Below are 16,043 nucleotides of genomic sequence, written 5' to 3'. Positions count from 1 at the left end.
AGTTATTCAATGTCTCTGTGCCTCAGTTTCCTCATCTGTAAAATGTGGATGATCATGGTACTTAGGCCATAGGGTTACTTAATATTTGTCAGAACACCTAGACAGTCCTTCCACATAGTTACAAAGATCCTCTCAGAAGGAAGAGCAAAGTTAACAATATTAAGGACACTAAAGAAGAGCCATAGATTCAAAGTGGTTAAAAGAAGGGGAAAAAATGAGCCTGAGTCTTTAAGATTGTAAACATACCATGGTCTAAGAAATCATAAATATCAGGACTTTTAAAAAAATTTTTGGATGAAATTATCAGCAATTCAATTATTCTATACAAAAAAGGGGAATTAACAATAAATGTATACCACCTTTCATAAACTCAAAGAATTTCTATTTCTTCAGAAAGCATTTGGGTCATGCTATTTTTCAGGTGTCAATTAATCTGGGCATTTTATTGTTGTTTATTGTTTTCTTTCCAGGAACAGGTTTGTTTCTCTTCATAGACTTTACTTGCCCTACTTAAAATTTAATAAAATCTCTTTGCTTAAGATTAAGAGAAAAGGAGAGTATTGCACTAAAATATAAAATGAACACACTTTACATTTTTAATGACATGACTTAAGAAAAGAAACAAATAGCAAAAGGTAAATTAGGTGATTTCTTGTTAACCTGTGGAAAATAATCCGGACTCCTCTTTCAGGGGCTTTTCCTCTATTATTATTAACAGTAGTAGCATCACTGTTATTGTTACTGAGGAGTCCAGTCCCTGCTGTACCCAGGAAGAATCAGGGAGTGGCAGAGAATAAACTAAGTCACAAGGATTCAGGGAATAAGAGGGAGATGAGGAAACGGAGCAGCAAGTGAAGACTACTCTTTCCCGGATTTACCACCCAAAGAAAGGAGAAAGAGGACAATAGCTTGAAGGTCATGAGGGTCAAGAGCTTTTTGGTTTTTAGGGTGGAAAGAAATGAGTTTATTTGTTGTAAGCAGAAAGAGCTTGAGGAGAGAGATAGGCTTGCCTCCCACTGCCCCCACAATGACTCAGATCAGCTCAAACTCAAGCTGCACCACCGGCTGGTCCTCCTTTGGATTACTTGCCTTGGCCTCTTTTCTGAACAGCTCAGCAAGGAGTGACATCCCCTCTAAGCCTGAAGTGCTGCTTGGTTGGCTGGACTTTGATGGAATCTAGCACATGCTGGGGCTTGTTTATGCCACTTTTCATTGGCTTTACATATCACTTTGCTTTTTCTCTTTAAGAGCTGATTTTTTCAATCACACAGGTATAACCATGATGGAGAACAGGGGGGTGAGAGAACATGATAAGCTGAATATTATGATTTTTTTCCAGAGTTGAAGAAAGTTCCAAAAAACATCCCTCCAGATATTGTTAAACTTGACTTATCATACAATAAAATCAACCAACTTCGACCCAAGGAATTTGAAGATGTTCATGAACTAAGGAAATTAAATCTCAGCAGCAATGGCATTGAATTCATAGATCCTGGTAAGTTCTAGTGAATACCCCTCAAACAGATGACGGCTGTTATCGGATTTCCTTATGGCGGCATTTATAGTAAATACAACTTAGTAAATAAAAAAGAATGGATTTAAATTAAAATGAAGCTTGTATTAGATTCTTTTGGCACTCAGACAAATATTTGCCAAAATGTTACACTATGGAGTAATACATTATATATGTATCTTAGCAATATTTATTCAATTGGCCCAAGCAGTTAACATGTTTTTCAGAACGGATAAAAGAAAAAAAAGGATATATGGCTAGTGATCAGTAATACGCAGACATGCAATGATTTTTAAATTCAGATTTGGCTTTTTCTTTGTCATTTATTAAGCCCTACCTTGTTTAAAGTAAATTTGAAACAATCTGTGAATCACAAAACTCACAAATTAAGATAAAATGTGCTCAAAGCAAAGCCAGGTAAATTTTATCTGATCCCAGGTCAAGATCAAACCACTTTTTTATCCTTCAAATCCCTTCTCCACTTACAAAGCACAACCTCCAGCAAAGATAAGTTTGGTAAGTTAAGTAAACATATTGGATTTGGAAAGAACTGAGAATTTATGCAATATTGACCAGATTTGAAATATACGTAATATATGTGCTTTCATGATGCTACTTCAACTTAAAAAGTCATATCTATAAAAATAATTACTAATACTGTTAGTAATTTCATGTCAACATCATAAACATTTGAGTATAATTTCTCCTGCTATTCTTATTGATAACTTACTAACTTTAAGATAACATTAACTTTTTAAAACAGAAGTGAAAATTGAGAATGAATGTTCTGGAGCCAAAAGGGAATAATTTAGTATTAATAACTTCTTTTAAAGGGATTGGGAAATAATGATTTTAAAAAATTTTCCAACGGGACAGTACCTTGCCACACTTATACTATCAAGTTGGGACTGTCTTTAACTCTTGATGTCAAAGCAATTTTCATTTCACAGTACAGAAGAATATGCTATAAAGACACTTTCTCCCAAGTGAAACACTCATCTAATTAGTGTGCAGGTCAGCCAGCCTCCATGAAGCCAGGCCACAGGGTGAAGAATCTGAAGGTGGAGAACCTCTCTGTTCCCCAAGACCCCCAAACTGCAGGAAATGCATACCATGTCCCAGGCTCTGGACACATGTCTGATTTCCTTCTGACTCTGTAGTCCCAATCACAGTTTACCAACTATTAAAAAGTATCACTACAAATAAGTGTTATGGCTATCTTTAAAAGAGGCTAAAATATTAGTTATTATAAGGCCTAAGTTAAATTGAATTTATTAAAGTAGTGAATAATATTGCAATGTTTTAATTATAATGGTACTACAGTATAAGAAAAATGAGAAAAGGCAGCATAGATAAATGATAGTGTAACATGGATTTGTTTACTAGTGGTATTTTCCCCTCATCAGTTATGGATTTCCCATAGTTGCTAGGATTCCTCAGTGATTTTCCAATCTTGGATCTCCTTAAGGCCTTTTAATCTTGCTATAGCAATGTGTTTTCCTTGCTGACACAGAGTGTTCTCTGTTTTCAGCAGTGGTTCTCTTTTTATCTTTGTCCACTTCAGTTCCAGGAGAGTATTTTCTACATTGACAGGTAAGTATTGAGCACCTACCAAATGCCAAGCACACTGCTTGGTACTGTCCTTTGGAACAAAATACATCTCAGCACATAAGTGAGGTGAAATGACCTAAAGAAGTTTTAAAATAAAAGAACTTCTATTTCAGTATACCTTGGAGCTGAAACACTGCCAAATTTAGGCTTACTTTAACAATTTATGCTGGTAATTACCCAAATGCAATGAGAATTGCCAGTCTTTAAAAGGCATGAATAAAAATCTTGTAAAATGTCCAACTTTATTGGGGAAAAGGGAAAGAAGACACTCTACTAAGGGTTTTACCTCCTTTAAGAAACAGATGAAAAATAGCTTTCCCAAATGCCAGCACACATATGGTTTAAGTAAAACTATAGCACATTCAAAATAAAATCTAGGAATGTTTACACATACTTTCAATCTGAAGAGCTGACTTGTTTTAAGAAAAGTAAATTTGTGAGATCATTGACTTACAGAGTTTTTGCCAATAGGAAAAAAAAAAAGCAGCATCTTTAAAATTATCACAAGAGCTGGACTTTTACTCTCCCCCACCCTCAAGCCATTGTTTTGCACCAAAATAAAAAGTATTCCTTTTTAAGGGGGAATTATGGGTTTTATCTGAGAAAAAAAAAAAGATATGACAATGGTCAATGGTATTGGTATGGGAGAATGTTTTCCAAAGGCAAAATAAGGTCACTGTATGAGAAAATGAGAAATGTTTAAAATAGAAACAAAATTTTGAAATCAGTATTGAACCATAAATTCTGGGTTATTCGGTTGGTCCACATCAACTATAACGGGGATAATCTAGGCTTAAATTGAAGAGAAAAAGGCTTTTTGTTGTTTCATTTTATGTGTTTTTGGTTGTTTGTTTTAATCACTCGTTCTCCAACAGAATTAAACACATGGATTCAAAGTGAATAGCCACCGTAGCTTGCCGAAACACAGATGTTTTAAAAACATTGGTAAAAGCTGTTTGTTTTTGGACTCTACAGGAATATAATCTGCCCTACCCCCTCCAAATTGGGAAAAGCTGTTTTCTAGGCATTCGTAGAGTCTACTAATATCCCAGATAGCTGTCAAATCATCACAAGACACATTTTTTCCTTTTTTTAAATGTATTTATGTCTTACATTTGAAATATTCCCTAATTCTTGCTGTTTGGTGACATCTTTCCAGAGAGTGTTAAAAATGCACATGGGCCTAAATACATTTCTAAAAAGCTAACTTAGAATCATTTGCAAATAAAATACGTTCTAGTCACTCTAATCAAGGGAAAAGCTTTGTTCGAGTAAACGTATATCTTAGAATCTTGCATTTAGACATGGATATACCATAAAGTTGCATTTAACTCATTTACTTGTTAGTTTAATAAGTATTTTCTGTTTATAGCTGCTTTTTCAGGGCTCACTCACTTAGAAGAGTTAGATTTGTCAAACAACAGTCTGCAGAACTTTGACTATGGAGTATTAGAAGACTTGTATTTTTTGAAACTTTTGTGGCTCAGAGATAACCCTTGGAGATGTGACTACAACATCCACTACCTCTATTACTGGTTAAAGCACCACTACAATGTCCACTATAACGGCCTGGAATGCAAAATACCTGAAGAATATAAAGGGTGGTTTGTGGGAAAATATGTTCGGAGTTACTTTGAAGAATGTCCCAAAGACAAGCTACCAGCATACCCTGAAACATTTGACCAGGACACTGAAGATGACGAATGGGAAAAAATACACAGGGATCACGTGGCAAAGAAACAAAGTGTAAGAATCACTATAGTGGGATAACTTAGAAATTGTTTTGGTTGTAACCAGTTTTCTATACTAGTGTCAGAAAAGCATATGTTTACATTTTGATTAATTGTGTTGCCTATTTATGCAGGGTTAGCCAGCTAGAGGAGGATTTCTTTGGTTGTTATTATTACTATATTGTGACAATTATAGTTACCAAGGGAATACTCACATCCTGCTTGTCTTTCCATTTGCACCCTGATCCCCCACTGGTAAACTGCAGGAGTTGGGTCCTAATGATGGCATTAGTATTTCATAATGCCCTGTATAAATGTTTTTACTGCTTGTTGAAAATAATAAAAAACTTTGTTCAGTTTTACATGCCTTCGCTTAGCTGTTTGCACATACCCAAAATGATCAAAAGGAAAGATACAAATGCTTGGTCATAATGAAATGCCATCCCCCCAGCCCTGCCTTCCTTCCACTGTCAGCTTAGTCACTGAATAAATTTTCTTCACTGTGCATTCCAAGATGAGGTCCTGATGAACCCTCAGTTCTTAACCACTCTTAACCAATCCTTGCAAAAAACTGTCAGCTGGACCTGAAGGATAATTTGTCTCCAGCAACAAGTAGGTAGAGAATATGAAAATTATATTGGAGCCTGGGCAGAAGAAGGAACTCAGAAGCAGTTGCAGACAGTGTGAATTATGGGCCATGAGGAGATATACCAGTAAATGTGGAAACAGCATCATTGTTTGAACAGGGTACAGACTAGGAAGCCACCTGCTAGCGAGGAAGAACCTGAGCCCTTCCTGATAAGCTGATATGTCAAGGAGCATAGAATAAAGGGTGAAATTAGGATTCAGGGCCAGGATTTGGAATGAAGAAGAAACAAAAATCATGAAGTAATATCAGAGGCAAGCAAACAAGGGAGGGGGCAGGGCCCAAGAGAAGAGCCATGATTTGGGGTTGCAGGTTCAAATTGGCTCACCTGGAGAAACTGATCACCAGAAAAAAAGAAATACCTGGAGACTTTAACTCCCTGGCACCATCAGTTTGCATTATATAGTCAACTGTGCTTTACATAGACAGAAAAAATTAAGTAAAAAGAAATACACACACACACACACACACACACACACACACAAGTGAAATACCATTTTTCTTTTTTATATAGATTTCCTTTTCACACTGAATTGAATACATTTTCATTTCCATATCAAAGTAGTCTTACAAAGTTTAGCAAACTGTCTTCTTTGATACTTGCACAAACTCCCTAAGCATGTTAGATGGTACATGACAAATAGCCTGAGCACTTCTGAAGCACCTACTATGTGGCAGACACTGTGCTAAGATCTGCTGAAACAAATACCATACAATAGGTTGATTTAAACAACAGGAATATATTGGCTCATGGCTTTGAGGCTAGAAGTCCAAAACCGAGGCATCAGCAAGGTGATGCCTTCTCCCTTAAGACTGTGGTGTCCTGGGGATGGCTGCAGGCAATCCTTGCTCCTTGGCTTCTCTGTCCCATGACAATGCACATGGCAATTCATGTCCTTTCTCCTCCAGATTCCGTTACCTTACAGTTTCTTCCTGTGGTTTCTTCTGTGTCCAATTTCCTTTACTTACAAGACTTTAGCCATATTGGATTAAGGCCCATCCTCATTTTCAGTTTGGGCACATCTTAATTAATACCATCTTCAAAGGTAATATTGACAAATGGTTTCACACCCACAAGTACAGAGGTTGGGACCCAAACATACCTTTTGTGGGAGACATGATTCAATCTCCAACAGTCTGCCCTCTGGACCCCAAAAAGACATGTTCTTCCCACATGCAAAATATACTCATTCCATCACAACAACTAAAAAGCCTCAAGCGACTTCAGTAGCAATGCTAAGTACAAAGTCTCATCAAAATAATTTATGGGTGTAGTCCATCCTGGGACAAAATTCCTCTGTCTGATGGACCCGTGAATCCTAGAAAACAAGTCATTTGCTTCCAAAATACAATAGTGGGACAGGCATAGGATGAACATTCCCATTCCAGAAGGGAGAAATTGGAAGGAAAACAGGGATCATGGGTCCCAAACAAGTCTGAAACCCAACAGCGAAAACTCCATTAGATTTCAAGGTCTGAGAGTCATCTATGGCTTGATTCTTCGTCTTCTGGAGCAGCAGTCCCAACCCTTCCAAGAGCTTTTGCAGTATCCATGCTCTTTGCAAAGGCCCGAGCACAAGCCCCACCCATTCACAGCATTGGGATGGAGGTTGGACTCTCCACAAACCCCTGGGCACAGGCCCTATGATCTCCAAGTATTAGGATGGCAGCCCTCTCCTTGATCAGTGGGGTTCAACACCCAACCCTCTCCAAGTGCTGAGGCAGGTAGCCTGCTCCCTCAAAGAGAATGGGTGGATCCCTACCCTTTCCACATACAGGGGTGGGCCCGCTCTCAGCCCCAGGAGATCTTTTTGGTCCAGACCTTTACTTCCATGTTTCTGCCCTTGAAGTCATTTTTCCTTCAATTTGTCCCTTCTCTGTCCCTCTCAGTCTAGGCTGGCAGTGATTCTGCTCATACAAATTTTGCAAAATCCACGTCTGGACACATCTTCTTTAGCAAAGGGCTATTCAGTTAAGCCCTTACATGGAATCCTATTCTCAGAAAGTCACTTCCCAACAGCTGAGGAATAGACAGTCACTTCTGGCCCTAGTCTTGGTGCCCTATCTAGATAGGTTCAGAATTTTATAGACCATCAACTTCTGGTTTCTTTCTGCTTAAAGAGTTCAGTTCTTGGCTTATCCCTTTCTTCTTAGATTTTGCTATAAGCTGCAAGGAGAAGCCAGGCTGCACCTTCTGCACTTAGGTGAGAACTCTCCTCAGCTAAATATCCAGGTTCATTGCTTACAAGTTCCACTTTCAATATGACATCAGAACTCAGTTTTGCTAAGTTCTTTGATACTTTAAAATAAAGACCACCTTTCCTCCAGTTTCTAATAACACATTCATCAATTCCTTCTAAGGCCTCATCAGAACTACCTTTAATGTCTATGTTTCTATCAACAGTCTCTTCAAAGCAGTCTAGGCTTTTTCCATCAGTACTTTACCATTCCCCAGCCTCTACCCATTATCCAATTCCAAAGCCATTACTACATTTTTAGGCATTTATCATAACAGCACCCCACTCCTGGCTGCCAAAAACTGTTTAAGTTTCTCAGCTGCTAAAAAAAATACCATACAATGGGTTGGCTTAAACAACAGGAATTTATTGGCTCATGGGTTTGAAGCTAGGAGAAGTCCAAAATTGAGGTATGGGCTCAATAAAGACTGTGGCATGCAGGGGCTGGCTGCTGGTGATCCTTGGTCCTTGGCCTTTCTTGTCACATGGCAATGCACATGGTGGCATCTTCCCCTTTCCCTTCCAGGTTCTGTTGACTTCCAGCTCTGGCTGCTTCCCGTTGACTTCCAGCTCTGGCTGCTTCCCATGGCTTCCCTCCAGTATCCAATTTCCTTTGCTTATAAGGACTTCAGCCATATTGGGTTAAGGCCCACCCTTAACCCATTCAGTTTGGGCACACCTTAACTAATAACATTTTCAAAGGTCCTGTTGACATATGGGTTCACACCCATAGGACCAGAGGCTGGGACCTGAAAATTCCTTTTGTCAGGGACATGATTCAATCCCCAATAGAATCCAAGGCTAGGAGATTAGCTAACTTGGACAAAGCTACAAACTGTCAAGTGTTGGAGCCAGGATTCATACCCACCCAAACCCTTTCTGCTGTGCAGGGGTGTAGAATGCTCTAAAAGCATTCTACATGGTTGTCTGAACCAGAGCCAGAAAAGCATAGCAGGTACTGGGAAGGGTAAGCCTTTCTCTCCAGGAATACCTGTGAGGGCAGTTGGTAGGATAGTTTTTGGTCCCTCATTTAAATCTGTATAAATATATTCAGCAAACCAAGAGACAAAGAGGAGGAAAGCTGGAAGAGTGGCCACAGCTGATGGTTTAGGAAATGGCTTTGGGATTGTAAGGCTCTAACCACTGTGTCCATTTTACCAGTGGTCTGGCCCCTCCTTTGGATCAGGAACCTTAGAGATACTGGCTCCCAACACAAATCTCCACATTATTCACTATGAGGCATGAAACGCAGCTGCTAAATTTGAAGTGTTACCAGAGAGACATAACAAATTCAATTACTATTGTTCATAAGTGTTCAGAGTGTAATGTTAAGGACATGAGACCTGTAACAGCCAAGATCTGATGGTAGAGAAAGCCCGGTGAGACCTCAGAAGGAGACCAGGGCCATGCATGGAGGCATGAGGGCACTGGAAAGAAATGCAGAGATTAAATCTGATTCAGAGAAAGGGGTCACGTTGCTCTTGGTTTATTTTTTGGATTTTATTGGCTGATTTTTATATTTAGTATCATCCCTAGGGATCTCTTTGGAAATAAAGCTCTGGAACACATTGCAATAGAAATTGGTCCAAACCATCCAAAAATCAGTTGGAGGCAGTAGGGTCAGGAAAGGGAAATACTTGTTACAATATTGTGATAATTTTGTATATTCTTTGAAAGTATATTTTTTGAAAGCTTTAAATGCTCCCCTTCTCTGAATTAGAGTTTATACTTTTTCAAATGATTGAATGAACAATTAGGCACACCCTCTTCTACCAATTTCCTACTTGAGAGTTACTTTAATGATTTGCCTTTGGACCTTCCTTCTGTTCAATAGATGATGCAATTCAGGAGATTTTTTTTTTTTTCTTTTTAAAGATAAGCATATTTTATGGTTGACATAAATATGAACACTTTGAGATTCACAGATTTGAGCATACATATTTACCCAATCACTTGAATAATTAGGAAAAATAATTTTTTTAAAGTTTCCAGCTAGTCCTAGGATCCTCTGAGTTTTCTGAAATAAACAGGATTTACTGTAAGATGAGGTCTCCTGAGTCCTAAGCCTGAGTCAGTTCTGATATAATGCCTGGTTACTTGGGAAAGATATTTAACTTTAAGCAGCTCAGATTTTTCATTGACTAACAATACCCTCCTCTGGAGCTGATGACCTGGATCAGTTTGTGTTTCTGAGAAATCTCAACAAGTCTTTTGTTGAAGCAAATAAAAGGGTGGGAGATTCACTAATGAAAATTTACTTGCCCAAATTCTGTAAGCCTCTGAAGCTCTTTATTTGCAGGAGGTGGGGGTGTTGGTGAGTGGGGAGAGATATAATTCATGACTAATAAATCAGTGGCTATGCTATCATGTTCCTGACATAACAAGTAATGTAATAAAATAAATGTGGCAGGCTACCAAATAGAAGCCACTGGCAAATTACTTCATTTCAGAAAATTTTCAATGTCCTATCCTATGAATCCTAGAAACATAAAAATGCAACCCTAGGGTTTTTCAGAAGTCATAGCTACTTCTAGACTGCTCTCAGCTTGCCAGTCATCGAGTGGGTGGAGAACACTGCAAACACCACATCCCTAGTGTGTCTATTTTATTCAGGCCCAACAATATAACTGCTGAATATAAAAACCGTTCTCTGTACTTTTGCCAAATGCTTGCTAAAGTGTTTTAGCATATATTCTGCATGCTTAATTATCACAATATTGTAACAAGTATTTCCCTTTCCTGACCCTACTGCCTTCTAAACATTTTAAGATAACATTTAAAAGTTAATTCTTTTAAAGTTTTTGTAGACATAAGGATCACAAGTAAAACTGATGTGGCCATTTAGCCAAACAGTCCAGAAGTTCAGCCAATATATATCTTCGATCTAACAATCTAAAGCCAAACTTCTTGCCACAAATGTGTTTAATTCTAGACACCAATAGATGAGCTAACCTCAGCTAAGAGTAGGTGATGGGAGCAGAGAAAAACTGGAAAAGCTAAAAATATCTCTTAGATTGGCACTGACTTTGATATACTAAGGTTTCTGGCCTTAATACTTGTTTATTAAATAATCTTTGGCAAATTTAAAATAGCACAAAAATGAAACAGACATTACACTTACTTCCTTAAAAAATAAAAGTCTACTAAAGCTTGCATGCTTAATTGTTTCCATGAAAAAGACATTTGTACTAAGAATTTCATTTCCAGATATATACTAAATAATATATTTTTAAATAGACAATAAAATATCAAAAAAATTAATGCAAGAATATATTTTAGGCTATCTTGAACCTCAGATACAAATATAAACTACCTAAAATAAAATATATAAATCTGAACTACCTAAGATAAAAGATATAAATCTGATATATCTTTGATATATCATTAACTGACGTAACGAACGTATGGTCAATTTTCCCCTTGCATAGTAGAGAATTTGACTTAGGCATTTTCATTGCATGATCTTCTCTGTATTCTCTACACAAGTTACAAACTCATGTAGCCCTTCCCCCATCCCTCATTTCCTCTCCATCTCAGACTTCCCAGTGGGCTTTGTGCCTAAGCATCAGGGAAAAGTCTTCATGTGGATGTGTGGAAGCAGGTAAAAACTCTATGGAAGGTTTGTAGTATTTGATCCAGAGTTCTCTCATTTTCTTTCTTGCCTCTATCTCTTCTAATTCCCAAAATGTGTTCCATTTCTTCTTGTCTTAAATTATTAGACACTTTGCTTTTTGATAACTCTCCTCTCAATTTCACAAGAAAGCTAAAGGGTCTGGCTATTCCCAAGGAGGATCTGCCTAACCTTCACCTCCAAGGTAGGTTAGGACCCTGGCAGAATTATATACAGCTTCAAATGGCCATTTTCTGTTCCCTGGTGTTCTGGTTTGCTAATGCTGCTGTTATGCAAAATACCAGAAATGGATTGGCATTTATAAATGGGGGTTATTTGGTTACACAGTTACAGTGTTAAGGCCATAAGTGTCCAAGCTAAGGCATCAGCAATAGGGTACCTTCACTGAAGGATAGCCGATGGCATCGAGAAAACCTGTTAGCTGGGAAGGCATGTGGCTGACATCTGCTGATCCAGGACTGTGTCCCAGCTCCTCTCTCAGCTCCCGTGCATTCTTGGTTCTTTCCCCCAGGACATTTCTCTCTTAAGTGCCTGGAGATCCTGTCTTAGCATATCTGGGGCAAACTCTGGGCTTCATCTCTCTCAGATTCTCTGGAGCAAACTCTGGGCTAGCAAAAGTCTACTTTCAATGGCCATCTCCAAAATGTCTCTCTCAGCTGCAGCAAGGGTCTGGGCCTATGTGGCTCTAAATTTTTAAAGAACTCCAGTAAACCAATCAAGACCCACCTTGAATAGGCACAGCCAAATCTCCATGGAAACATTCAATCAAGAGGTCACACCCTAATCAATCTGCCACCACAAGATTGCATTAAAGAATATGGCTACTTCTGGGGGACATACTATATCCAAACCAGCACACCTGGTCTATGGGTTCTGTCATAGAATCAGAGCTTCCACTTTAGGTTCTGATATCTCTGAAATTTAATAAGAATAAGAATAAGAATAAGAATAAGAATAAGAATAAGAATGCATATAAGAAGAAGAAGGAGGAGGAGGAGGAGGAAGAGGAGGAGAACAAGGAGAAGAGAAAGAAGATCATAGTTATTGATAATTATTGAGAATTTACAATTTGCTAGACACTGAGCTAAGCATTTACTATATATATTCTCGAAAAATCCTCACAACCCTGTGAAGTGCACATTATAAATTTAATAAGAAAAACATCTAACATTTATTGTGCACTTAACTATATGCAAACAATGGTCAAGTGATTTTATATGCATTGCCTGTTTAATCCTTACAAAATCCCAAGAAGGGAGTGGCCCAGCCAGCCTGCACTTGATCCTGACCTGAGTGACTCCAAAGCTTGGGCTGTGACCCCCCCATGCTCCTTAGGAATGTCAGGAATATCAATTTTTTAACATTATGAGTACCCCCCAAATTTTCCATCTTTTATCCCTATATTGAGGCTAAATGTGACTCACATCATATCTTCTCTATATACAATTAATAAAAGGCTAAAAAAAAACCTTTCACCTCTTCATTGGTTGTCCCATCTGACTTTTCTACTCATGCAAGCCAAAAATTTCAGGCAGTTCCATATTTTTCTACTGGTCAAAATTAATATTTTGGTGAATGAGGTAGGTAGCTACAATTTCAAGAAAAACCTAAAATCTAGTATCTCTAATTAGTACATCAAATATAGTAATGGCTTTATTCTAGTACTTTAAAGAAGCTCACATTTTTTATTTAAGAACCTACCTGCCCCAAACAAGTATTAAAGTATAATAAATAAGAGTGAAGCAAATATCTATGAGAAGTAAAAACGTATTCAAATTATAACAATTTTCTATGGATCATGTCAATAAATACACAATCTTATTTGTTAGATGTTGAGTATAATATAAAAATCCTAAAGAGAATATTCTGATCACAATGTCCAAGTTTCCAATCAAATTTACTATTTATAATTCTGTTTGATTTTTATTCGTCTCACTCTCTAGAATTTAACCATATTGAGCCAAAGGTATCATCCCAAAGAAAATACAGGAATTTGTAGGTATTCTTTTGCACATACATGCATGATTTTTAAATCTTGCCACACAAAGGTCACAATAAGGACTTTTTATTCTCAAAAATACCCTAATAATAGCTTCCAGACACACGTGGCTCAGCATTCCAGAGAAACTCAAACCACTTTTCAACCACCATTGCTATCAGGAAAATCATCTAAGGTCAAACCAAAATCCTGAATGTTGCACCTTGAGCCCATTTTCTTTCTTCAGAGAATGTAGATTTCTCTTAATAATATATTTCCTTTTTAATTCCTCAATGTTACCAAATAGAGAAGGAGAGGTTTGGTGGCTAACACATGATGATTTCTAATTATTTTAACTTCTTTTTACTATAAGAGTAATAAATTGGCTTGAGATGGCAGACTAAGCATGTGTCAGCTTTCCTCTTCTGCCCAATTCCAAGAAATATACAGATACATATTTTTCAAAAATCCTAATATGCCTAGAAAACAAGGTAGGAATGGTCTTGGTAGATCAGAAATTAAGAATCCTTAAAAACCTAAAGGCAAATATGAGCAGTTTAAATGAGGAACATGCAGGAGATGGCAACTGTAAAAGAGAGAGCCGCATTATATCACCAAGTACGGTGTGTCCCAGAAATTCAAAGATATTTTAATATTAGAGCTATTCTCATCAAAATGTTTAAAAAGGAATGAAGAACAAAATGCTCCATATCACTGCAACTTTTCAAAAATGCAAAGGAAGACCTAAGCAATAAAATAAAGTGAGGGGGTGGATATAAGAACAAGAAACAATCAAAATAAATTGTCAGCATTCACAAATGATTTGACAGTATACCTAAAATAGCTTAGAGAATCAACTGATCAACTAATAGAACCAAGAAGAGAGTGTAATACACGGTCAGATACAATAACATCATACAAAAAAGCTAAGCTTTCTACAGCACCGGAAATAAGGAGTCAGAATTATTCCATTTATTTTGTATATTTTCTTTCTTTTTCAATGAAAAAATAATTACAGATATAGTTGAAACTCCTTTTGTACCTCTTCCCCATTTCATACAACTCTCTGTATCCCAGAGGTAACTACTATTTTGCATTTGGAGTTTTTCATTCCCATGCATATTGTGCTTTATGTGTGTGTGTCCTTACAATTATTTAAAAATAAAAAATAAATTATATATTATATTTCACATTGAAAAATTATATACAAATAATATATCATACAGTATATATCATTCTGAAACTTATCTATTAATGTTTTTTAGACTTATTCATGTCTATATTTACACATGTATATGGCATTGTTTCTCATTATCCTGGATCATTATAGGTGGTATACATTTAAAAATATACCTTTTCTGTCATTTCCAGGAATATATTTGGAAAGTGAAAAATGTAGCCCAAAGGATATATAAGTTAAAATCACAATGAAAGTACAAAGTAGCTTGGAAAAAATAAAAGATAACCTCAATGTCCCTGAAAAGGAGAAAGGTTAAATAAATTATGTTACATCCATAAGATGGAAAATTACTGCAGCATTTAAAAATAGTTCAATAAGTCTGTGTGTCCCAACATGGATAGGTTTCAAGGATGTAAAAAAATATATAGAAAATGTAGAACATGACTCCTTCAAATGTTAAAAATGTAAAGCATGCATTTTAATTACACATATGTATATGTACATGTATTTTAGAAAAACACTTAGAAAACTGATAATAGTGGGTACCTTTGAGCAAGGGAATAGATTTGAGGAAGGTTAAGGAAGGTAGATTTTTGCTTTTATTCTCTATTATTAGAATTTGTAAATGAGAATATACTATATTTTTTTAGCTGATAAATTGATGATAAGTAGGTACATATATAGAAATCAAATTCTAGACCAAAAAAAAAGGTGGTCAGAGAAAAATGGACCAAGTTCCAACCCCCAGGGTATACAATACAATAAGAGATGACCATATTATAAACTTTGTAAATGGTTGTAATTGACATTCTTATCAACCAAGACTGTAACTGAACTTTCCATTTTATTTACACTTCATAATTGTTTAATCAGAGTACAGGAAAGAGAGAAAAATAATTACAATGGAGCATACTTACTGACAGATCTCAAAGTTTTCATTCGGAGATGACAACCACGAAAATTCAAACGCAGCACATTTAGACGCCACCTTTGCAAAGTAGACACTATATGTTTATCTGCAATCACATTTCTTACTGTGGAAAAATCAATCTAAAAAGGATAAGCAAAAATCATTAAGAAATGAGAAAGATCTGCTTCACATGAAAATATAAAAATATTTTAAAACACCAAATACTAAAATTCCCTTCATCACATCATTTCCAAATAGGAAAAAGAGACTGAAGTGTCAGCTTAAGAGTGCTCTATTTAGTACAATATGCAAATTTCACAAATAAAATAATCAACATATATACATATAGTTCCGATTTGCTGATGCTGCCATTATGCAAAATACCAGAAATGGATTGACTTTTATAAAAGGGGTTTATTTGGTTACAAATTTACAGTCTGAAGTCCATGAAAATGTTCAAATTAAGGCATCAACACGAGTATACATTCACCGAAGGAAGGCCAATGGCATCGGGAAACTTCTGTTAGCTGGGAAGGCACATGGCTGGCGTCTGCTGATCCTGGGTTGTATTCTAGCTCCTCTCTCAGCAATTGGGGGTGTTTTGTCA

At 36.8% G+C, this 16,043-nt stretch overlaps 2 protein-coding genes across 2 annotated transcripts in view; one reads left to right on the top strand and one right to left on the bottom strand.

Annotated features, from left to right (window-relative positions):
- Nucleotides 1–5,171, top strand: part of LRRC17 (leucine rich repeat containing 17) — a 43,537-nt gene extending 38,366 nt beyond the window's left edge. Inside the window, exons 4-5 of the mRNA XM_037836484.1 lie at nucleotides 1,340–1,495; nucleotides 4,497–5,171. Of these exons, the coding sequence (XP_037692412.1) occupies nucleotides 1,340–1,495; nucleotides 4,497–4,894 (554 nt within the window). The 3' untranslated portion in view covers nucleotides 4,895–5,171. The remainder of the gene's footprint in view (nucleotides 1–1,339; nucleotides 1,496–4,496) is intronic.
- The window catches only part of FBXL13 (F-box and leucine rich repeat protein 13), a 316,890-nt gene that overhangs the window by 140,609 nt on the left and 160,238 nt on the right, over nucleotides 1–16,043 (bottom strand). The window contains exon 9 of the mRNA XM_037836473.1: nucleotides 15,444–15,576. Within this exon, the coding sequence (XP_037692401.1) occupies nucleotides 15,444–15,576 (133 nt within the window). The remainder of the gene's footprint in view (nucleotides 1–15,443; nucleotides 15,577–16,043) is intronic.

This window comes from Choloepus didactylus, chromosome 5 (genome assembly GCF_015220235.1).
Source record: "Choloepus didactylus isolate mChoDid1 chromosome 5, mChoDid1.pri, whole genome shotgun sequence".
Lineage (NCBI taxonomy): Eukaryota > Metazoa > Chordata > Mammalia > Pilosa > Megalonychidae > Choloepus > Choloepus didactylus.
The sequence above is the reverse complement of the archived record's forward strand: the minus strand, read 5'-3'. Positions and strand labels throughout refer to the sequence as shown.